Raw genomic sequence first — 17400 nt, forward strand, 5'->3', positions numbered from 1 at the left:
CTTTAACATATTTAACATGTTTGGGACTACCTGCCATCTAGGGGATGGGGTGGAGGGAAGGAGGGGAAAAGTTGGAACAGAAGTTTTTGCAAGGGTCAATATTGAAAAATTACTCATGAATATGTTTTGTCAATAAAAAGCTATAATAAAAAATAATAATAAAAATTAAAAAAAAAAAAAAAAAAGCAAGCCATGGAAATCAGTAAGCAGAATTGAGGAAGGAGGGCATTCCAGAGAAAATACCTAAATTTGAGAGATAAAGGATTTTGTTTCTCAAACATCCAGGATGCCAGTATTACTTGATTGCATCCTCCTGTTTTCTCTAGGAGACAGTCTTCACTATCAACCCCTCTCTATTCTCCAATCTCTCCCTTTATGACTGGCTCCTTCCCAGCTGACTACAAACCTGCTCTAGACTCCCTACCCATCCTTATCACTGGGCTCTCCCAGGTCTGCTAGCTATCAACCAATCTCTTAATACTTTTTTTATTAGTCAAATTCCTTCAAAAAGTTAGCTCTGCTTGATGCCTCCATTTTCTTCCTTCATAATCTATTCTAAAAACTTTTCAACCTTGCTTCTTATTTCAATCCTCACCCCAAACTCTCCTCCTGCCAGATATAATGGCTTCCTCTCATTTCTTACCTATTTTGAGCTCTCTGCAGCATCTGACATTGTTGACTATATTCTCCCCCTGGATATTTTCTCCTTTTACAATTTTCATGATATTACTCTCTCTTAGTTGTCTTCTTACCTGTACAACCACTTCTAAACCTTTATTTATCTTCCATGTCATTAATATTATCTGCGGGTGTAATTCTAAGTCTGTGTACTGTAATCTCTTATCTTTGTTCCCCCTATACTCCTACACAGTCAGGAGTATTTTGAGTATCCTCATTAGCAATAACCATTACAATCTATATATCCAGTTCTACCCCTGTCTCTTAAGCCCCAATTCTACATCACAAACTGCTTACTGGATATTTCTAGAGGGAGGTTCCAAAGGTATCTCATACCTGATAAAGATTCAAAATAGAATTCATTATCTATCCCTCTAAATCCTTATTGAAGAGACTACAATCCTTCCAACTTCAGTATCACATTTACTCTCCCTCACTCCAACATATCTAATCAGTCCGCAAATCTTGTCATTTCTATCTCCACCACATTGTTCCATTCCCATAGTTACCAACCTAGTTTAGACTCTGATTACATTTCATCTGGATGACCACTATAATCTTCTATTGGTCTTTTTACCTCATATCACTGTGGAATTGCTTTTGCAAAAAGCATAGATTTGATTAAATCAACCTCCTACTGAGTAAGCTCCAATATCTATTATTTCTAAAACTAAACAAAAATTCATTTAAGTATCTTTAAAATATGGCCTTTCCTATCTTTTCTACAGATTATTCCCCTTCACACACACTAGTATTCTTCCTGTGTTGCCCAAATGATGTTTCCTCTCTAATCTCAATGGCCTTGCACTGGCTGACCTCATGTCTGGTTTCACTCCTCTTGAAATCCCTGGTTTCTCTCAAGATTCAGTTCATCTTCTTCATAACAGCTTCCATGGTTCTCTCAATAGAAAGTACCTTCTTACCCTAAATAGCTCCTATCCTAATTTTCATTTTGAATAAAATAAATGTATTCATAGTTCTGCTTCATGAGTATATGAATTCCTTGAAAATAGGAATTATTTATCCAACTTTGTCTTTCATTTAGCTACAATTGCCTTTTGTCTTCTTGTTTAAATGATATCAAGAATATAAAAATTGATAATGATTCATTTCCTTTAGTTGTATGTACACCTGGGCCATGGACAAGGATCTCACATTTTAAATAGTGAGTATTTCTTAAATGGAAATCTTAGGGATTATTAAAAAAAAAAATCCATGTTACTTTCCAGTTACTCCACTTCCTCACCCATCCTCCCCTTCAAAAAAAGAGTTCTCCCTTATGACAAAGAAAAAAGAAACACACTCTAGACCAAACAAATCAACATATCCATATCTAACAACAGAAACTGATACTGAGGCAAATATACTTCAAAGTCAGTTCTCTGAAATCACTGCATTGATAAGAATTCCAATGTTTTTCATTATCATTTTCTTTTACTATTTCTGTGGTTATTGTGTAAATTGGTCTCCTATTTCTGTTTACTTGCCCATATATTAATTCAAACAAGTCCTTTTATCAAGGTTCAAGAGAATACATGGAGTCTCTGCAAGTTTTGAATGCTTCCAAGGTATTTTGATCCAGGAAGAGGTATGATCATGGCTCTCCTGGAAGGGTGTTGCAGTCCTTATCCAGGAAGAGTCCCTAGTTCTCCAGAGTCACTTCTCTGTCTTGGAGCTGTGACCAGGTCTCCTTACTCTCTTGTAACCATCCACAAGTGCTCCTCTCTGCCTGGGAACCATAACTCATATTGCTTATGGGAATAGAGTTGCCAATCAGCACTAGCTGCACTCAGTGCCAGAAAAGGGTCCCCTGTAATATTTTGCTGACCAAAGGTCCAATCCCCTTACCATCTCTGGGCTGAGAGCTCCTGATGCATTATACTAGTTCCCTCCAAGGCCGATCAAAGCTGCACTTCCAGCAGCCCCAACTTCAGTGTCACAGACCTTTCCTACTGCTCTCCCAAGTTACTGTAGGTTTCGAAAACATCTCACTCTGACCTTTTGCTGGCTCTGCTATCCCAAAATTTGATTTGAGGTGTTTTTCAAAGTTATTGGGAGACCTCAGCTGAATTGCTGGGTATAAAATGCCACCTTTACGAAATTAGTTTTCCAAGCTGAACTAAATAAGGCATTCTGAAATCTCAAGATTTCCAGCTGGCAACAAAAACTCAATGAAAAAAAATAATACTTTAAATTAAATAAATAAAATCGTATTTCCAGCTTCTTGGGTTTGCTTGTTTATTCCACAACACAAGCACATGTTACCCAAATAATAGTTCTGTTCATGAATTTAAAAATAAAAACCACAGGATCACAGAATTAGAAGGCACCCAGGAGGCCATCTGGCCTAATTCTCTCATTTTTTACAGATGGGAAAACTGAGACCCAGAGATTAATGGATTTTAAAATTCTAACAAACAGAAAGTGATAGGGATGGAATTTAAATCAAGGCCTTTTGACTGCAATGCCAGGTGACTCTTTCTACCATATTATGCTACGTCTAAAATTTCTGAATTTAACCATTTTAGAAAATAGAATTTACTTCCAAAATGGGCTTTCCCTTTCATATGAACATTCTTATAGCTTTCATCAAAGCTATATAATTCAAGCTTCCTTCTAAAACAGGTTAATGATATTGTAAAAAGTAAGCCTCCCCCCCCCAAAAAAAAAAAACCCTAATATGAACTCTATGAGATGGTGTGACCTCAGTTTTCTACTTAATATTTTTGAGAAATCATACCTTATCACTCCAGTCCAACCTACATACTAATCAGTAAAAAGACAGCTCATATTAAAATTTTTTGAAATATGGAGCACTATAACAATTAAGAGAAAACAGGAAGTCTCTCTAGCAACCTCAAGAGGGCCTAGCTTATCCAACGAAAATAATACTTTTACAAATCCACATTACTCTAAAAAAGCTAATAAGTAAATGACAAAATTTGCCACATATGCATTTATGTGGTAGTGTTATGATCAAAACTAGTCACTGAGAAGGAGAATTCTACAAAGTAAAAATTAAAGTTCCTAAAGTTTTACCTCTTCTTAATGGGAAAACTTAATATCTGGACATGACCAAAGAAACAAACCAATGTCAGCAGTGTGTCCATCATGTTAACACATTTGTAAAAATCTGTAGGATTTCAAAATACTTTTGCATCTTTCATCTTATTTGTTCATTACAACACTAATGTGAAATATTCAGTACCTTAACTAATATTCCTATTTTATCCAAAGGTCTAATCATAATTATTCTTTTCAAAAACTCTTAGGTTTCCTACAACCTAATGGCTCTGTCCAGTACCCAAAGCTCTTATGTACTGTAAGTTTTCAGTACAGAGGTTCTTAACTAAGAGGCCACGAACCTTTTAGTTTTAAAATTTTTTATAAACATTTCAATAATTATAAACATTTCAATAATTTTTTAAAATTCTACATTTTGGAGTCTATGCATTTAAAAAATATAATTCTGGGAATGGATCCAGACTCTTCACTGGACTAAAAAACACATTGGTGACATAAAAAAGGTGAAGAACTACTGAACTACTCTAAGGTTCCTTCCAGCTTTCACATTTCATGTTACTATGACAACAACAGAAAATGAGGACAGATGATAAGTGAAAATCATGGTTCTTCCAACACACGCAAAAATATTTTATCCTAGCTGAATGGATTAAGGAGCAATCATAAAACGGCTGACAATCAACTGTTCTCCATCTCAAACAAGGATTAAATGAGAAAGAAATATTCAAACAGCAAATAAGAAATTCAGGCAAATTACAAGGAAATATTTTTAGAAATAAGGGGTTACTGAACATTAGAAAGCATTCCTGATAAGGTTATAAAATCTTTGAAAGTCTTTTTAAAAGATGGCAGAGTTTTCCGTTCATTTGTCTAACATAGCTTTAAATAAGGGGTTGACAGGTAGGGAAGATAAATGACTTCTCAAATTCCCCCTAATCTTGTGAGATGCTATGTGTTGTTGATTTAATCCATTTCTTACAAGAGCAAAGTAAGGAAACTTACCTTGCTGCATCTTCTTCTAAAAGTAGTTTTACAAACTGTCTAGGAACATGTAGGGAGAGGACACTTTCAGCCATCTGCTCCAAGATCCTTAGATGATTCCCCTCAGTTGTAGGGAAACGATACATTCTACAGATGGCTCCACCAAATACTAAAATGCAAAGAAGCGTGGCTTTTGAGTTGAGGATGAAGGACAATCACCCTAATTTTCCTTCCTTCTATCTCAGCCAGATTCAGCATTGGTTTCTGGACAAAATTCCAATTATACACATGTACACACATGAACTCACCCAAGTGTATGACAATGTTTTTAAGGTTAAAAAAAAAAAAAGGACAAAGGGTTGATTCCAAATACAATTTTCCATATGCTGTATCCAATCTTCTCACTGAAAAACATAGAGATTACTTGCCTAAGCTAACTGATGTGGCTGTGACTAAAAAGGGATATTGTTGCTAACTACCAAAAGTAAAGCATGGAAGCATGAAATCAAAAGAGAAGTAAATAATCCACAACCTATCTCCTGCTCTGTGTATGACAAATGCAATGAACATCTGGCAAAAGCAGTTCTGTTTACAAGGAAGATAAGTAAAATCAACTCAGATTACTATAATAACCATAAATGAAAATTCATTTTCTCTCTAGTTCTATGTTCACCGCTAAGGCTACATGGAAAGCATCAACATCAACTCAGAGAATTGCTTACCTGATTTCAGTAATGAATCTTTCCTCAAGGAAGCATACTTGGATCGGATTCCTAATGATTCTGTCAAGCTTTCATCTACTGGCAGAACAGTCTATCAGATACAAATGGGAAATATCAAAGAGGCCATGAAATCAGCAGCAACTCATCACCAACTAATGAATGAAATCATGGTCTAGAAACTCTGCATAAACAATAAGCATTGTTCTTGAAATCAATATTCAACCTGTACAATAAATTAACCTAAGGTAAGTTAATTTACCATTTAGAATATTTAGAGTATGATTTGCTTTGTAAAAATCATTTTACACTTTTCTAGACTCTACAATCTCTCAATCGTTCAATTTCCTTATCTGTTAATATGAGGGGGAGACTTATATGATAGGTGAAACGTGGGGATATAATGTCTTTATACAAAAGGGTCTAATATCAAATAAAACTCAATATTTTTCCTCAATAAAAATGAACTTTTAACGTTGCAATGCAATATTACTATATGAACTGTTAGTAACACTGATTGAGATTAAATCACCATATTATAGTTAAGTGTTCTTTATTAGAGCTTTCTATTTCAAGTTACAGCCTGATATAACATATAAAACAGAGCATAAACATGAAAAGCACATAATTAGAGAATCAACTCAGTGTAGTTATGTTAACAATCTCTAGATAAGACTCCTTTTAAGAGGCTGAAGCAATCTTGGGATTAAGAGATAAATTTAATTTTTCTTTCCATTTAACTCTTGCTCTGTAACTGGGCACATCACTATACCTCTAAAGAACTCAGTTTCTTTATTTATAACATGAAAGTTTTGATGAGAGGATTTCTAAATCTTTTCCAAGCCTAATCTGTGATTCTATGATTTCAGATCTTTGCTAGTTCTTGGATATTTTATGACTATGATCACATAACATGCAAAATTGTTTGCAAAAGCCCATTTGCTACATTTCTCATATTTTTGTTTCCTTTAGGTATACTTTTGGACTATGCTCATAAACAATTTGTAGAGATGAGGTAAGACGTGAGTAGCTATTGATGTTATCCACTGTTTTTTTCCACACTTTATTTTGTTAAAAGCATTATCTGTGATACTATCTCTTCCACTGGAATAATTCTCATTTTTGAAATATTATAAAAAACTGATTCCCAAGACCCTTTAAAATGGTGTCATCTCCAGTAAATATTTCTTCAGTTCATGTTTTCTTAGCCCCAGAATCTTCTGAGTTTTGACTTTTCTAAGTGCCACTGTGACTTCTTCAGACAGTACATCAGAGTCTGAGATGAAAGGGTTCAAATGTGTTGGTCCCACTGTCACATTGAGAATGGATTATAGAAACACTGGTGAATCTGACCTATTTTTTGTTTGTTGTCTCCTTGCAAGTTTCATCTATAAGTGCTTTCAAAAAGGTCTGGCTTAGATAGATCTCATGCCAACCTCTCTGCAAGCTTATTTTATGAACTGCTTTCCAAGCAAAAACTTCTTATAATATTCTACCAACCACCAAAGGGCTTCTATTTAATTTTTTGCAGACTTGCAATATTTAAGCACAGAGCCTGGCAGACAGCCAGCCCTCAATAAATATTCATATATTTAATTCCAAGAGATGCAGGCACCTGTAACTACTTATCCAAATTTATATAGAAATTCTCTGTGCCCAATATGCATCACTGATGGTGGCTCATTTTTTAGTATACCCTTAACTGAAAGCTTCGGTATCTAAAAAGCAAGGTCAAAGTCAATGAAATAGAAGCGCCAAACAGCATGACATAAATATTAACTTGCAGCCCAATCGCTGTAATCTGAGAACTGTCTTAGGTCCAGGGAAAATATAGGTCGTTTAGGGGTTGAGAGTGAAGAGGTCCCAAAAGTATAAAGCTAACAATCAATGAAAATTACTCTGATGAAGATTCAGATGACAAACACTATTTGTGCTATGCTTTTCTTCCAATTCCTACTGGTAGCTCAAAAAAGATACATACTCACCCTCCCATTAACTGTATCAGGTGACCTCGTTACAGGGGGCCGCTGGTCTGATTTTTCTTCCATTTGCCATCCTATTACAGTAATGTTACCTACACGATCATTTTCAGCAGACCTGTGACAAACAATGTGATAAAATGTGAATTTGCTTCCTGTTTTGTTATGCATTGTCAGCAAGGATGCTCTACGTGAGAAGCTCCAACTCACTGATGACTGGCTAAAAGTCATAGATTCACCTCTGTGGCACTATTTCTAGGAATATTAGGGAATGATTAAAACCTGGGACTGGTAGAATTTGAATAATCACTTTAGTCTGTGAGTGCTGTGAGCCTTCAGAACTAAAAGGTCTCTGGGAAATGAAGAAATCCTTAGTTCACTTCTTGTTTCCTCTTCCCTATCTCCTATCTTTTCCCTTCTTTCTTTCCACAAATCCCAGTTTTAATTAGTTCTAGGAAATAAGGGAGACAGAATCTGGTCTAAACTAGTACCTTTTAGGAATTCCCATGGCTAATAAACTAGAATGAACTCAGGAAGAATTTGAAGGGAATGATTTGATTTCCTGTCACCCCACTCTTCATCCAAATACTCAAAGCAGTCCTATGGACAGAAATGATTTGGAACCACCTCACAGTGTACACTTAGAGGAGGGGGGATGACCACTTGCTTCACAGTGCAATCTACTGAGATGACACACCTCCAAAGGGAAAGATTTAAAATACAGAAGGAAGTCTGGTGCATCAATGAAGCCCCACCTTTTCTACTGCAGATACATTCAGCTGTTGGAACAAAAGCAAGACTGGGTATTCTATGCCAGGTACCGAGGAAGAAAACATTATTCTCTGCTGCCAAGTTCCAGCACAAATCCATTAGAATTTAACCTTATTAAACAGTATTCATGAGTCTGGTTCTACTTGTAAAAAGATAGGAAATGGGAAACTTCTGAGAAGTGCATTATAGCTTTAAAGTTATAAGGTTCATTCTGAAATAATGCCTTTTCTCAGGGTATGACATGTAATTACCCTAATGGTCCCAAGAAAGTGAATTTATTCCCATTTAGACAGCACTACCAATAGAATACTGCTGAGTTAGGCTTCTGTGATGTAGACAATTACCTTGTTTCCATAGCTGATCCAAATGTCCTCTTGTTACATATTCTAACCAGAAACTAACTTTAACCAGAAATCAACCTTGAGACCATAAAATGAAAATAAAAGAGAATTTTATTTTTCTTTCAAAGAGAAAAAGGCTAAATACCAACCTTAGTGTTAAATGCAACCTATGGTATTTCTCCTGGAGCAGATCTTTGACTATGAACGTCCCAGAACCCAATAAATACATCTGAGTGGGGGAGAAAGAATGACAATGATAAGTGTACAAATTTTTCTTATATTCTAATTGCAAGACACACAGAAGAATTTGGTCCAAAAAGTAAGTCGGGTAAGCCCCCACTATATTGGGCATATACCAAGGGGGCCAAAGACAAAAAGATTTACTGTGCACCAAAATACTTTTTATGGTATCAAAAAACTGGGGGAGAAAAAGGATGCCCATTGATTGAGAACTAGTTGAGCAAATAGTGTTGTATGAATGTAATGGAATATTACTACGCAATAAATGACAACCTCTGACTAACTCACAGAAATAAAGATTTATGTGAATTTTTACAGAGTGAAATAACCAGAAGACTATATACAATAACCACAACAATATAAATGAAAAGAACATGAATGGGAAGTTGGGCTCCAAGTAAAACAAATAAAATGGTATAGATTCAGAGGCCCTGAATTCAAATCTCAATTTAACTTATATGAATTAAAGTAATTCACAACCTTTTGAGGTCTTAATTTCTTCATCTCTAAAGTAAAGAAATTGGAATATATGTCTAAGATTCCTATATTGTCACAATCAGAGCAGACAATGAAACTTAATTTAATCATTTTGACAAGAGAAGTAGGTGATTATGGAGAGACCATAATGTTGCATACATTTTCAGACAAAGTCACCATATCAGGTTTTTTTGCTCATTTTGTTTTTTTGTTACAAGGAAGGGCTTAAAGATAACAAGGATAGAGGAATGACAGAGGATTCTTATCAAGAAATGGTTGTAATAAATGGTTTTATTGATATCATTTTTTTAAACATGACTTCAAGCAGATTCATGTAAAAGGTGAGTTCTCTTATCAAAGAACACAATGGTGAGATGAGGAAAGAAACTGCACTGATGGCTTTGAAACGTTTTGTTTTATTTTCTAAGACTACATATTGGAAAACCTGGGACTAAAAACTGAAATGAAATACTAGCATTTCACTTAAGTCATCATGTGACTGAAAAGGAAAGTGACTCTTACCAAATCTAAAAAAGATTACTTAACTGTTCCCTGAGATCTGTCTTTGACATCATAAACAGATAGTTTGATTTGTGTCATCTGATTGATAAGGGAGTCTTGAAAGAACGCGATACTGCTTAGAAATATAGGATTGTTAGTTCCCTGGAATAAAAAAGAAAATGTTATTCCATAAAAAAATAGATACATTTTTAAAAATACAGAATGAAATTCTTAGGTTGAGGAAATGAAATGTTCTTCTTGTAGCTGAGATGATAAAAAACTAACATTTGTATGCACAGATACTTCCTGTGATTCTTACACATTCAAATTCCACACACTGTTACCACTGCTCAAGAAAATGTTATTCCATAAAAGAATATTAGATACATTTTTTTAAAATGCTGAATGAAATTCTTAGGTTGAGGAAATGAAATGTTCTTAGTTGTGATGATAACAAACTAACATTTGTATGTACAGATACCTCCAGTGACCCTTACACATTCAAATTCCACACACCTACCATTGCACAATGCTATAATCAAGGTTATGAAGTTTTCATACCATTATAAAATTTTTCAGACAGTTATTTTTGGAAAGATTATAAAGAATTTAAATATCCATATTTTCAGTCTTACAGATTTAAATATATGGTCTTTTTCATGTAATTAAAACCACCTCATAGGATTAAGATCTTTTACAATATAAATAGGCCAGACAAGAAAAGAAATGAATTGTTAAGGATGTTAAGCTCTCCTAGAAAAATGAGTTTAGTTAACCCTGAGTACTAACTTTTCTGCATTTGTTTCTGGAATATTACGAGAATTTATATCACTCATGCCCTCTTTACAATTTGGAAGAAAAAAATCCCTATAATCTTTTTCCCCCCCTGGAAATTTAGTCTAGTTGAAATTTAACTTGGGAAACAATGATAAAATTTAAGAAATAATCAATTAAGAAATAAGAAATAAATTTCCAGGTTTGCTTTGGAAATGTACTTCCAAGAGACTGAAAGACAGTGGCTAAAATCCAACTTTGTGGAGGATAGAGAAAAGAAATGCATGTTACTTTAGAAATAGCTGCTAGGAGACATCACCAATACCACACCTCTGCAAGCTACCTACACTGCTTTGGGCACTCAAAATGTTCTCATAAGACATAGCAGAAAAACAGAACTCTTTTAAGTTTCAAGACCTAGCAATAAAATGCATTTATTTTTATTTCAAGATCTTTATAAAGTTTGCATCACCCTGATTCCTCAAAATAAATACATTTAATTCATTGTGACTTAAGTAAGCAGGTACTACATTATCACTTGATAAGAAACTGTGGAATTTAAAAAATAAAAATCCTGCAATGAGATGATATTGCAACAAGGTGTAGGTTATCCCACTATAAATGGACTGATGAATTCTGATAAACAGAGAAGCAAAACAACTCTTCAGAAATGATCATCAACGAGAAGGGACAATGTTGATTTATTTTTACAATTAAAAAAAAAAAAAAAACCCCAAAACTAAGCGAACTTGTAGGAACAGTTTAAAGGGATGACCTAATCAGTAGTACTTTAAAATACATTTCAAAAACAAGTACCAAGAAAATAAATGACTATAATCCTAATTACAAGCAAAAATAATTACTGTTCACAAAAACATTCATAGCAACCGATGCTCAATTTAAAAATAAATGCATCTCAGAGCAGCAGAAATACTGCAATTGGGTAATTTCTAGGTTTTTCGTAGAAGACGACATGGAATAATACTCACCTCTATAATCTCTGTCTGTGCATGCTTTGTCCAGAATGCCTGAGGAGGAGTTGTTACACTCACAGCTACAAAACTATTTGGTTTTCGATCTAGCGATGGAGTATGCAGCTCACTGCAAGCTTTGACAATGAAAAATTTTAAAATAATTAAATTAAGCTTTCAGAATCATGCTCTAGTTAGTTTTCTGTTCTTTAAAGAAAAGAATATTTTTTAAAACAGACCAGGAAATATTTCACAAGAAACTCCAGTTCATGAATGACACAAAAAAAGATAATTCAGCTACATAATTTATTATTGTTGCCCTTCACATATAATCAAGAGGAAATAACCTTGTGCCAGTCACACGAGGGGCAGGGATGGACTTAAGCCAACTTATCTCTATCTGATCTCTTCATTCTATTGGAGGGAACAGCTGGATGAGGTTAAAAGCATAAGTATAGAATCAAACAACTGGACCATCTGAAAATGGATCCCTGACCTTGGCCCTATTAGAATACTGTTCTAACCACACTAATCTCACACAAGCAACATGCAGAGTGTAGAAAATGGCTCCGGGGCCTCTGAAAGAGACTACAATTTATCTCATTTCTACAATGATTTCATAGTTTACAAAGTTGAGTTCTTTACAACATCCCCGAGAGTCAGACCCTGGATTGTCATTCATGTTTTATATATTATGAGAATTAGGGTTGAAAAATACAATTAAGTCCAGAGTAATCATTTTATAATTAAGTTACTCTCCCAAGGTGGGAAGAGTCAGAAATCAAACTCAGGTTTTTAAGATCTGTGTTCTTTCCATTACACTAAAAAGAAATTGAGGTTCAAAAAACTTAGATGACTTCCCTATAGTCACACAATTGTAATACTTATGCATTTATTTGCCCATCAATTTGCACTTGAGAAAACTTGAAAAAATATAATGAAGGAAAAGGTTGTATATACAAATATGATATTGGTTTCTGGGATAGATTTTGCTGATATAATATTTCAGATATCACAGCTTAAATTGAGACTGGGCAGGTAGGTGGTACAATAGGCAGAGTGGGGGGTTTGGAGTCATAAAGACTCATCTTCCTGAGTTCAAATCTGGCCTGAAACACATCTTAGCTTGTGACTCTGAAAGTCACTTAATTCTGCTTGTCTCAACTTCGTCATCTGTAAAATGGGCTGGAGAAGGAAATGGCAAAATCACTCCAGTATCTTTATCAAGAAAATCCCTAAATAAGGTCTTGAAGAGTCAAACATAAGTGTGAAATGACTAACCAACAAAAAGTTTAGACTTAAAGATAAAATACCATGTCCTATTCTTATAGTTCTAATCTTACATTTTACTCTCCACATATTCTAGAGATACTGACCTCCTTTGTGCAGTTTGTCAAGACACTGATTCTGTACATTTTCTCTGGTTATTCCCTCTGTATAGAATTCCTTTCCTCCTTATTGCTACCTCCTAGATTCCCTGATTTCTCTTACATCACAATTAAAATACAACTTTCTCTCTGTTCTTAGGGAAAACAGACTGGAAGTTAAGGGGATGTCTATCAATTGGGGAATGGCTGAATAAATTGTGGTATGTAAGTATGTATGATGGAATATTACTGTTTTATGGGAAATGATGAACAGGATACTCTCAGAAAAACCTAGATAATCTTCTACAAACTCAAGCAAAATTAAATGTACACTGTACAAAGTAATAGCAATGTTGTGGGATGATCATCTATAAATGACTTTGCTATTCCCAGTATAATAATGATCCACGACTACTCTGAAGGACTTATGGCAAAAAAATCCTATCCATATGCAGAGGTGAAAATGATTGTGTCTGAACACAGACTGAAGCATATATTATCTCCTTTTTTAAACTTTATTTTTTATTTTATATTTTTAGACTTTTTTAAAGATGGGAGATCTATGTTTTCTTTCACAACATGACTTTTATAAAAATGTTTTGCATAACTTCACATGTGGTTTTTCAATGGGCACTAGAGGTAGAGAGAGTTAAGGGAGAGAATCTGGAACTCAAAAGTTTTAAAAAACCAAATGTAAAAAAAAATTTAAATGTAACTGGAGAAAAATATTAAATAAATAAATGAATTGGTACTCTTTAATGCTAGGGGTCTTCGTTTGGAGATTATTTTAAATGAATCTTATGTGTATAATTTATTTATATATTGCTTTTTTATATGTTGTCTTCTTAGGAAGGAAGCAAGAAAGAAAAAAGGAAGGAAGATTTTACTACAGCTTTTACTACAGAGCAAATGCCTACTATTTATTACAAAGCAAAAATAAATAAATAAATAAATAGTTAAGGCAGATCTAGCTCCTGAATAAAAAAAGCCTCAATAGGCAGTGTTTTACAGATAACTTTTATATAAAACTTAAGAAAAGTTAACAAATGCTGAAATGCTTTGATCAACATGATGTCTAAAATTGATGTCATCATCAAAGAAAAGTGTTGTACTTTCTAAATGTAAACCTAGCTTCAATATTCTGTATGTTACTGAAAAATCAATGAGTATTAAATAATATTGTAATGTTTCAATCAACTTAAGTAACATAATAGCTTTTTAAATCCCCCAAACCTGATTGGGGGTAAGGATAGAGAATTTAATTAAATTAAAAATAAGTAACTCTAATTCTAATTAGAGGACCACTACTATTGCCTAAAATCTAGCTTCTTAAATTGTAGTTTACAACCCCATGTGGGGTCTCGTAACTGAATGTGTGTGAAGGTGCCACAAAATTATGATTTATTATCAATAAATGTTTGATTTGTATACCTGTTTTATATATCCATATATCCAGGGGCATGTAGAAATTTCTTGGGCAAAAAGAGATTGTGAATGGAAAGAACTTAAGAAGTCCCGGCTTACAGGATAAAGATCAAATAATAGAAAAGTTGCAGAATTTGGTGTCCGAGGACCTGGGTTCAAATCCTTACACTACCACTTATAAGTTGTGAGACACTGAAAAAGTCATTGAATACATCCTAGTCTCAATTCCTTAAATAAAATGAGAAGGCTGGATCAGATGGCCTCTGAACGATCTTCTACTTCTAAATCTATGATCCTATGATCCTTAGTATGGTATTTAACATTCTCCAACCTGAATACTCATTGACCTATCTCCTCAAACTCATCCCCATAGCAGGTGCATAATAAAACCTTGTCTGACTAAACTGCATCTTCTATTTCTCACATGTACAAGTCTTTGAATCTACTCAAACTACTTACCGTATATGTCTTTCCCTGCATCTCCTTCTTTCCTTCCAGAGGGCCTGTTTTCCCTTCTTGGAATGCCCTCCTCTGTCTATCCTATCTATCTTAATCTTATCTGTCTTTCTTAGTCTGACAAGTACTACCCTTCTTCAGAAAGCCCTCCCCTAGGGGTCCAATACACTAATCTTTCTGCATCCTCTGACATTTCCTCTACTGTTGTATTATGTAGGACTTTGTCTTGCCTCCCCAACTAAATAGCAATCAATCAGCAAGATACCAGACACCTATTTCGTGTCGGGCAATGTGCTAGGCACTCAAGTGATTCTTTAAAGCTGGATTCAGGAATTCTTAAAAAATGTCCTCATATTTTCATCAGCAAATTTTTATCTTGTTCAATGACCTATAATCTTATCTTGTAGATTCAACTTAAAGTACATTCTACATCTAGCCCACAAGTCCTTTCTTTTTAAGGTTCTAGAATTGGAGCAATTTGCAAAAAGAAACTATTCAGCCATATTGCTGATTAGACAATCATAGTCAGTATTCTTCATTAATCTAGGGGAATAAAACATTCTTATTGAAAACTATCTATAGAATACAAAATGCAATGATTTGGGGAGGGAGAGCACTAATGACTGGAGTATTGGAAAAAAGGTTTTGTCCTAGAGGTGATATCTGAATTGAACCTTGAAGGGACTTCTTAGGAAGTCTTACAAATCCTAGCATAGTGCATAGAAATAACTGCTTCATGATTATAGGTATAACTCATTTTATTTCAGTTGGCTTTCTTTGTCAACCTGGCTGATAAATTGGGAAATTAGCAAGTTGGCAAATTAAGGTAAATGACTTGCCCAGGGTCACACAGCTAGCAAATGTTTGAGACCAGATTTGAGTCATCTGAGCTAAAAGTCATGGATGATGATAAACTTCAGGTTATATAACCTTGACTTTAACAAAGGTAAAATGAAGCATCACTTGAAGCTTTAATACAGTGATAATAACCACAAAATCTATAAAAATATTTAAGTCAAAAAAGATCAAGTCAACCAAACCACACTGATTTACTTAAGACTTATACGGTAAGAAGACTATAAGAAAGAAACTAAAAAGCTAAGATGCCGATTGAGAATAAGGGGGAATCATGTGGCTAGGAAGTATAATGGAGAACACCTCTCTTGGAATTTCCTTATCTTTAAAAAGATGGGATTGGGCTAAGTTCCATTATTTTTTCAAAAGGAGCATTAAAGACCTACTTTGTGCTAGACACTTTGTTAAAAACTTTACAAATATTATTATTTCCATAGGGCAGCTAGGTGGAACAGTAGATAGAGCACTGAGTAGATAGAGAGCTGAGTTCAAATCCAGTCTCAAACACTTAACTATCTGCATGACTCTAAGTAAATCATTTAACTTCTGCTTATTCCAGGTTTCAAATGACATGATGATTGAAAAGCACATAATACTCCTAATAATGAATAAAACCATTCACGACTTAGCTGCCTCAGAGTTCTGTAAATTTCTGTGTCTCACATATGAGAAAAGTAAATACTTCCAAGAGGGAAAAGTCCTTTTTAGCCTTATAATTAACTATATCTCCTTTTAGGAAGAAAGAGGCAAAAATTTTAGTTTAGGAGGCAGCAAACTGCAATGGTTAGTGATATCATTAATATAGTAGCTAATTATATTGTTATTGCTCTGAATATTTCTTATATTTATAACTTCTGGCTCAGTAACTTACCATCTGAGTGATTTGGGCCAACTCCTTTAATCTTTGGAGCCTTAACAAGAGAGGAGCCATATCACACTAAATATGATGCTGGATTTGAAATCAGGAAGTTTTCACTTAAAATTAAATTCTGCCTTTAAATACTCTCTGTGTGATTATGGGAACATCATTAAATTTCTCTGAGACTGAAGTAACTTTTTAAGTCATATGAATTTCCACATTCATGAAATTGCATTCTTTAACATATGGTTAGCTATATTTCTCAAAGCACTTTATAATCTTATTTAATCCCCACAACAACCTTGTGAGCCTGGGCCTTTCTACTACACCCTGTGTTCTAGATGTAGTCAGTATCCCTGGCCTTTGCCACCACCATCCAGGGAGAATAGAGGGAAGAGCATTCGAGAGCATCTGTCTGGAAGAGGGAAATCTTTAGATTACCAGAAACAGCAGCATCCATACCCCTCAGCTACCATTACTGCTCAGCTGGATCACAACAGAAGACTATTTTGGGCAAGAGTATGGGCTGAATGGAAAAGATGGTGTGCAATGTTGTTCCTGCTACAGGACCACCTACCTGTCTCTTTCCCCTGTCCCTGTTACAGGCTAGCTGGATAAAAGAGAGAGAAGTCATATAACAGGAGAGAAGGCACTTGGCTCCAAGGCATAGAAAGCCCCAGGCAAGTCCTAATTTCATCTGAAATTCACACCTGCCGAAGCTTTATTTTCTACAGAAATATTTCAGCCTCAGCAAAAAATCCTCAGAGAATTTTAAGGTGATTGTGATACTAAATCTGCACTAACTGAGCATTCTAAGAATAACATTTTTAAAAAGATACCAACCCAAGCTGAATTCTAATATGGGCTCGTCTGGATCTTGGATATTTCCTAAATGGGAAAAAAAAAGTGATAGAATATAATCAATCTGCAAGAGAACATGCATACTTATTCACTACTGGTAAATATAAGGTGGGGTCACAGG

At 34.6% G+C, this 17400-nt stretch overlaps 1 protein-coding gene across 11 annotated transcripts in view; it reads right to left on the reverse strand.

Moving 5' to 3' along the window:
* INPP4A (inositol polyphosphate-4-phosphatase type I A) overlaps positions 1-17400 on the reverse strand; it is a 189388-nt gene that overhangs the window by 60584 nt on the left and 111404 nt on the right. For all 11 annotated transcript variants that reach the window (XM_051984683.1, XM_051984679.1, XM_051984678.1 and 8 more), the window contains 7 exons: positions 17262-17306; positions 11475-11593; positions 9757-9873; positions 8643-8722; positions 7388-7499; positions 5406-5496; positions 4705-4852 (listed from right to left, as the gene is read on the reverse strand). In XM_051984683.1, coding sequence (XP_051840643.1) covers positions 4705-4852; positions 5406-5496; positions 7388-7499; positions 8643-8722; positions 9757-9873; positions 11475-11593; positions 17262-17306 — 712 coding nt within the window. The remainder of the gene's footprint in view (positions 1-4704; positions 4853-5405; positions 5497-7387; positions 7500-8642; positions 8723-9756; positions 9874-11474; positions 11594-17261; positions 17307-17400) is intronic.

The sequence above is a fragment of the Antechinus flavipes genome, chromosome 3, assembly GCF_016432865.1.
Source record: "Antechinus flavipes isolate AdamAnt ecotype Samford, QLD, Australia chromosome 3, AdamAnt_v2, whole genome shotgun sequence".
In the NCBI taxonomy this organism is placed as follows: domain Eukaryota; kingdom Metazoa; phylum Chordata; class Mammalia; order Dasyuromorphia; family Dasyuridae; genus Antechinus; species Antechinus flavipes.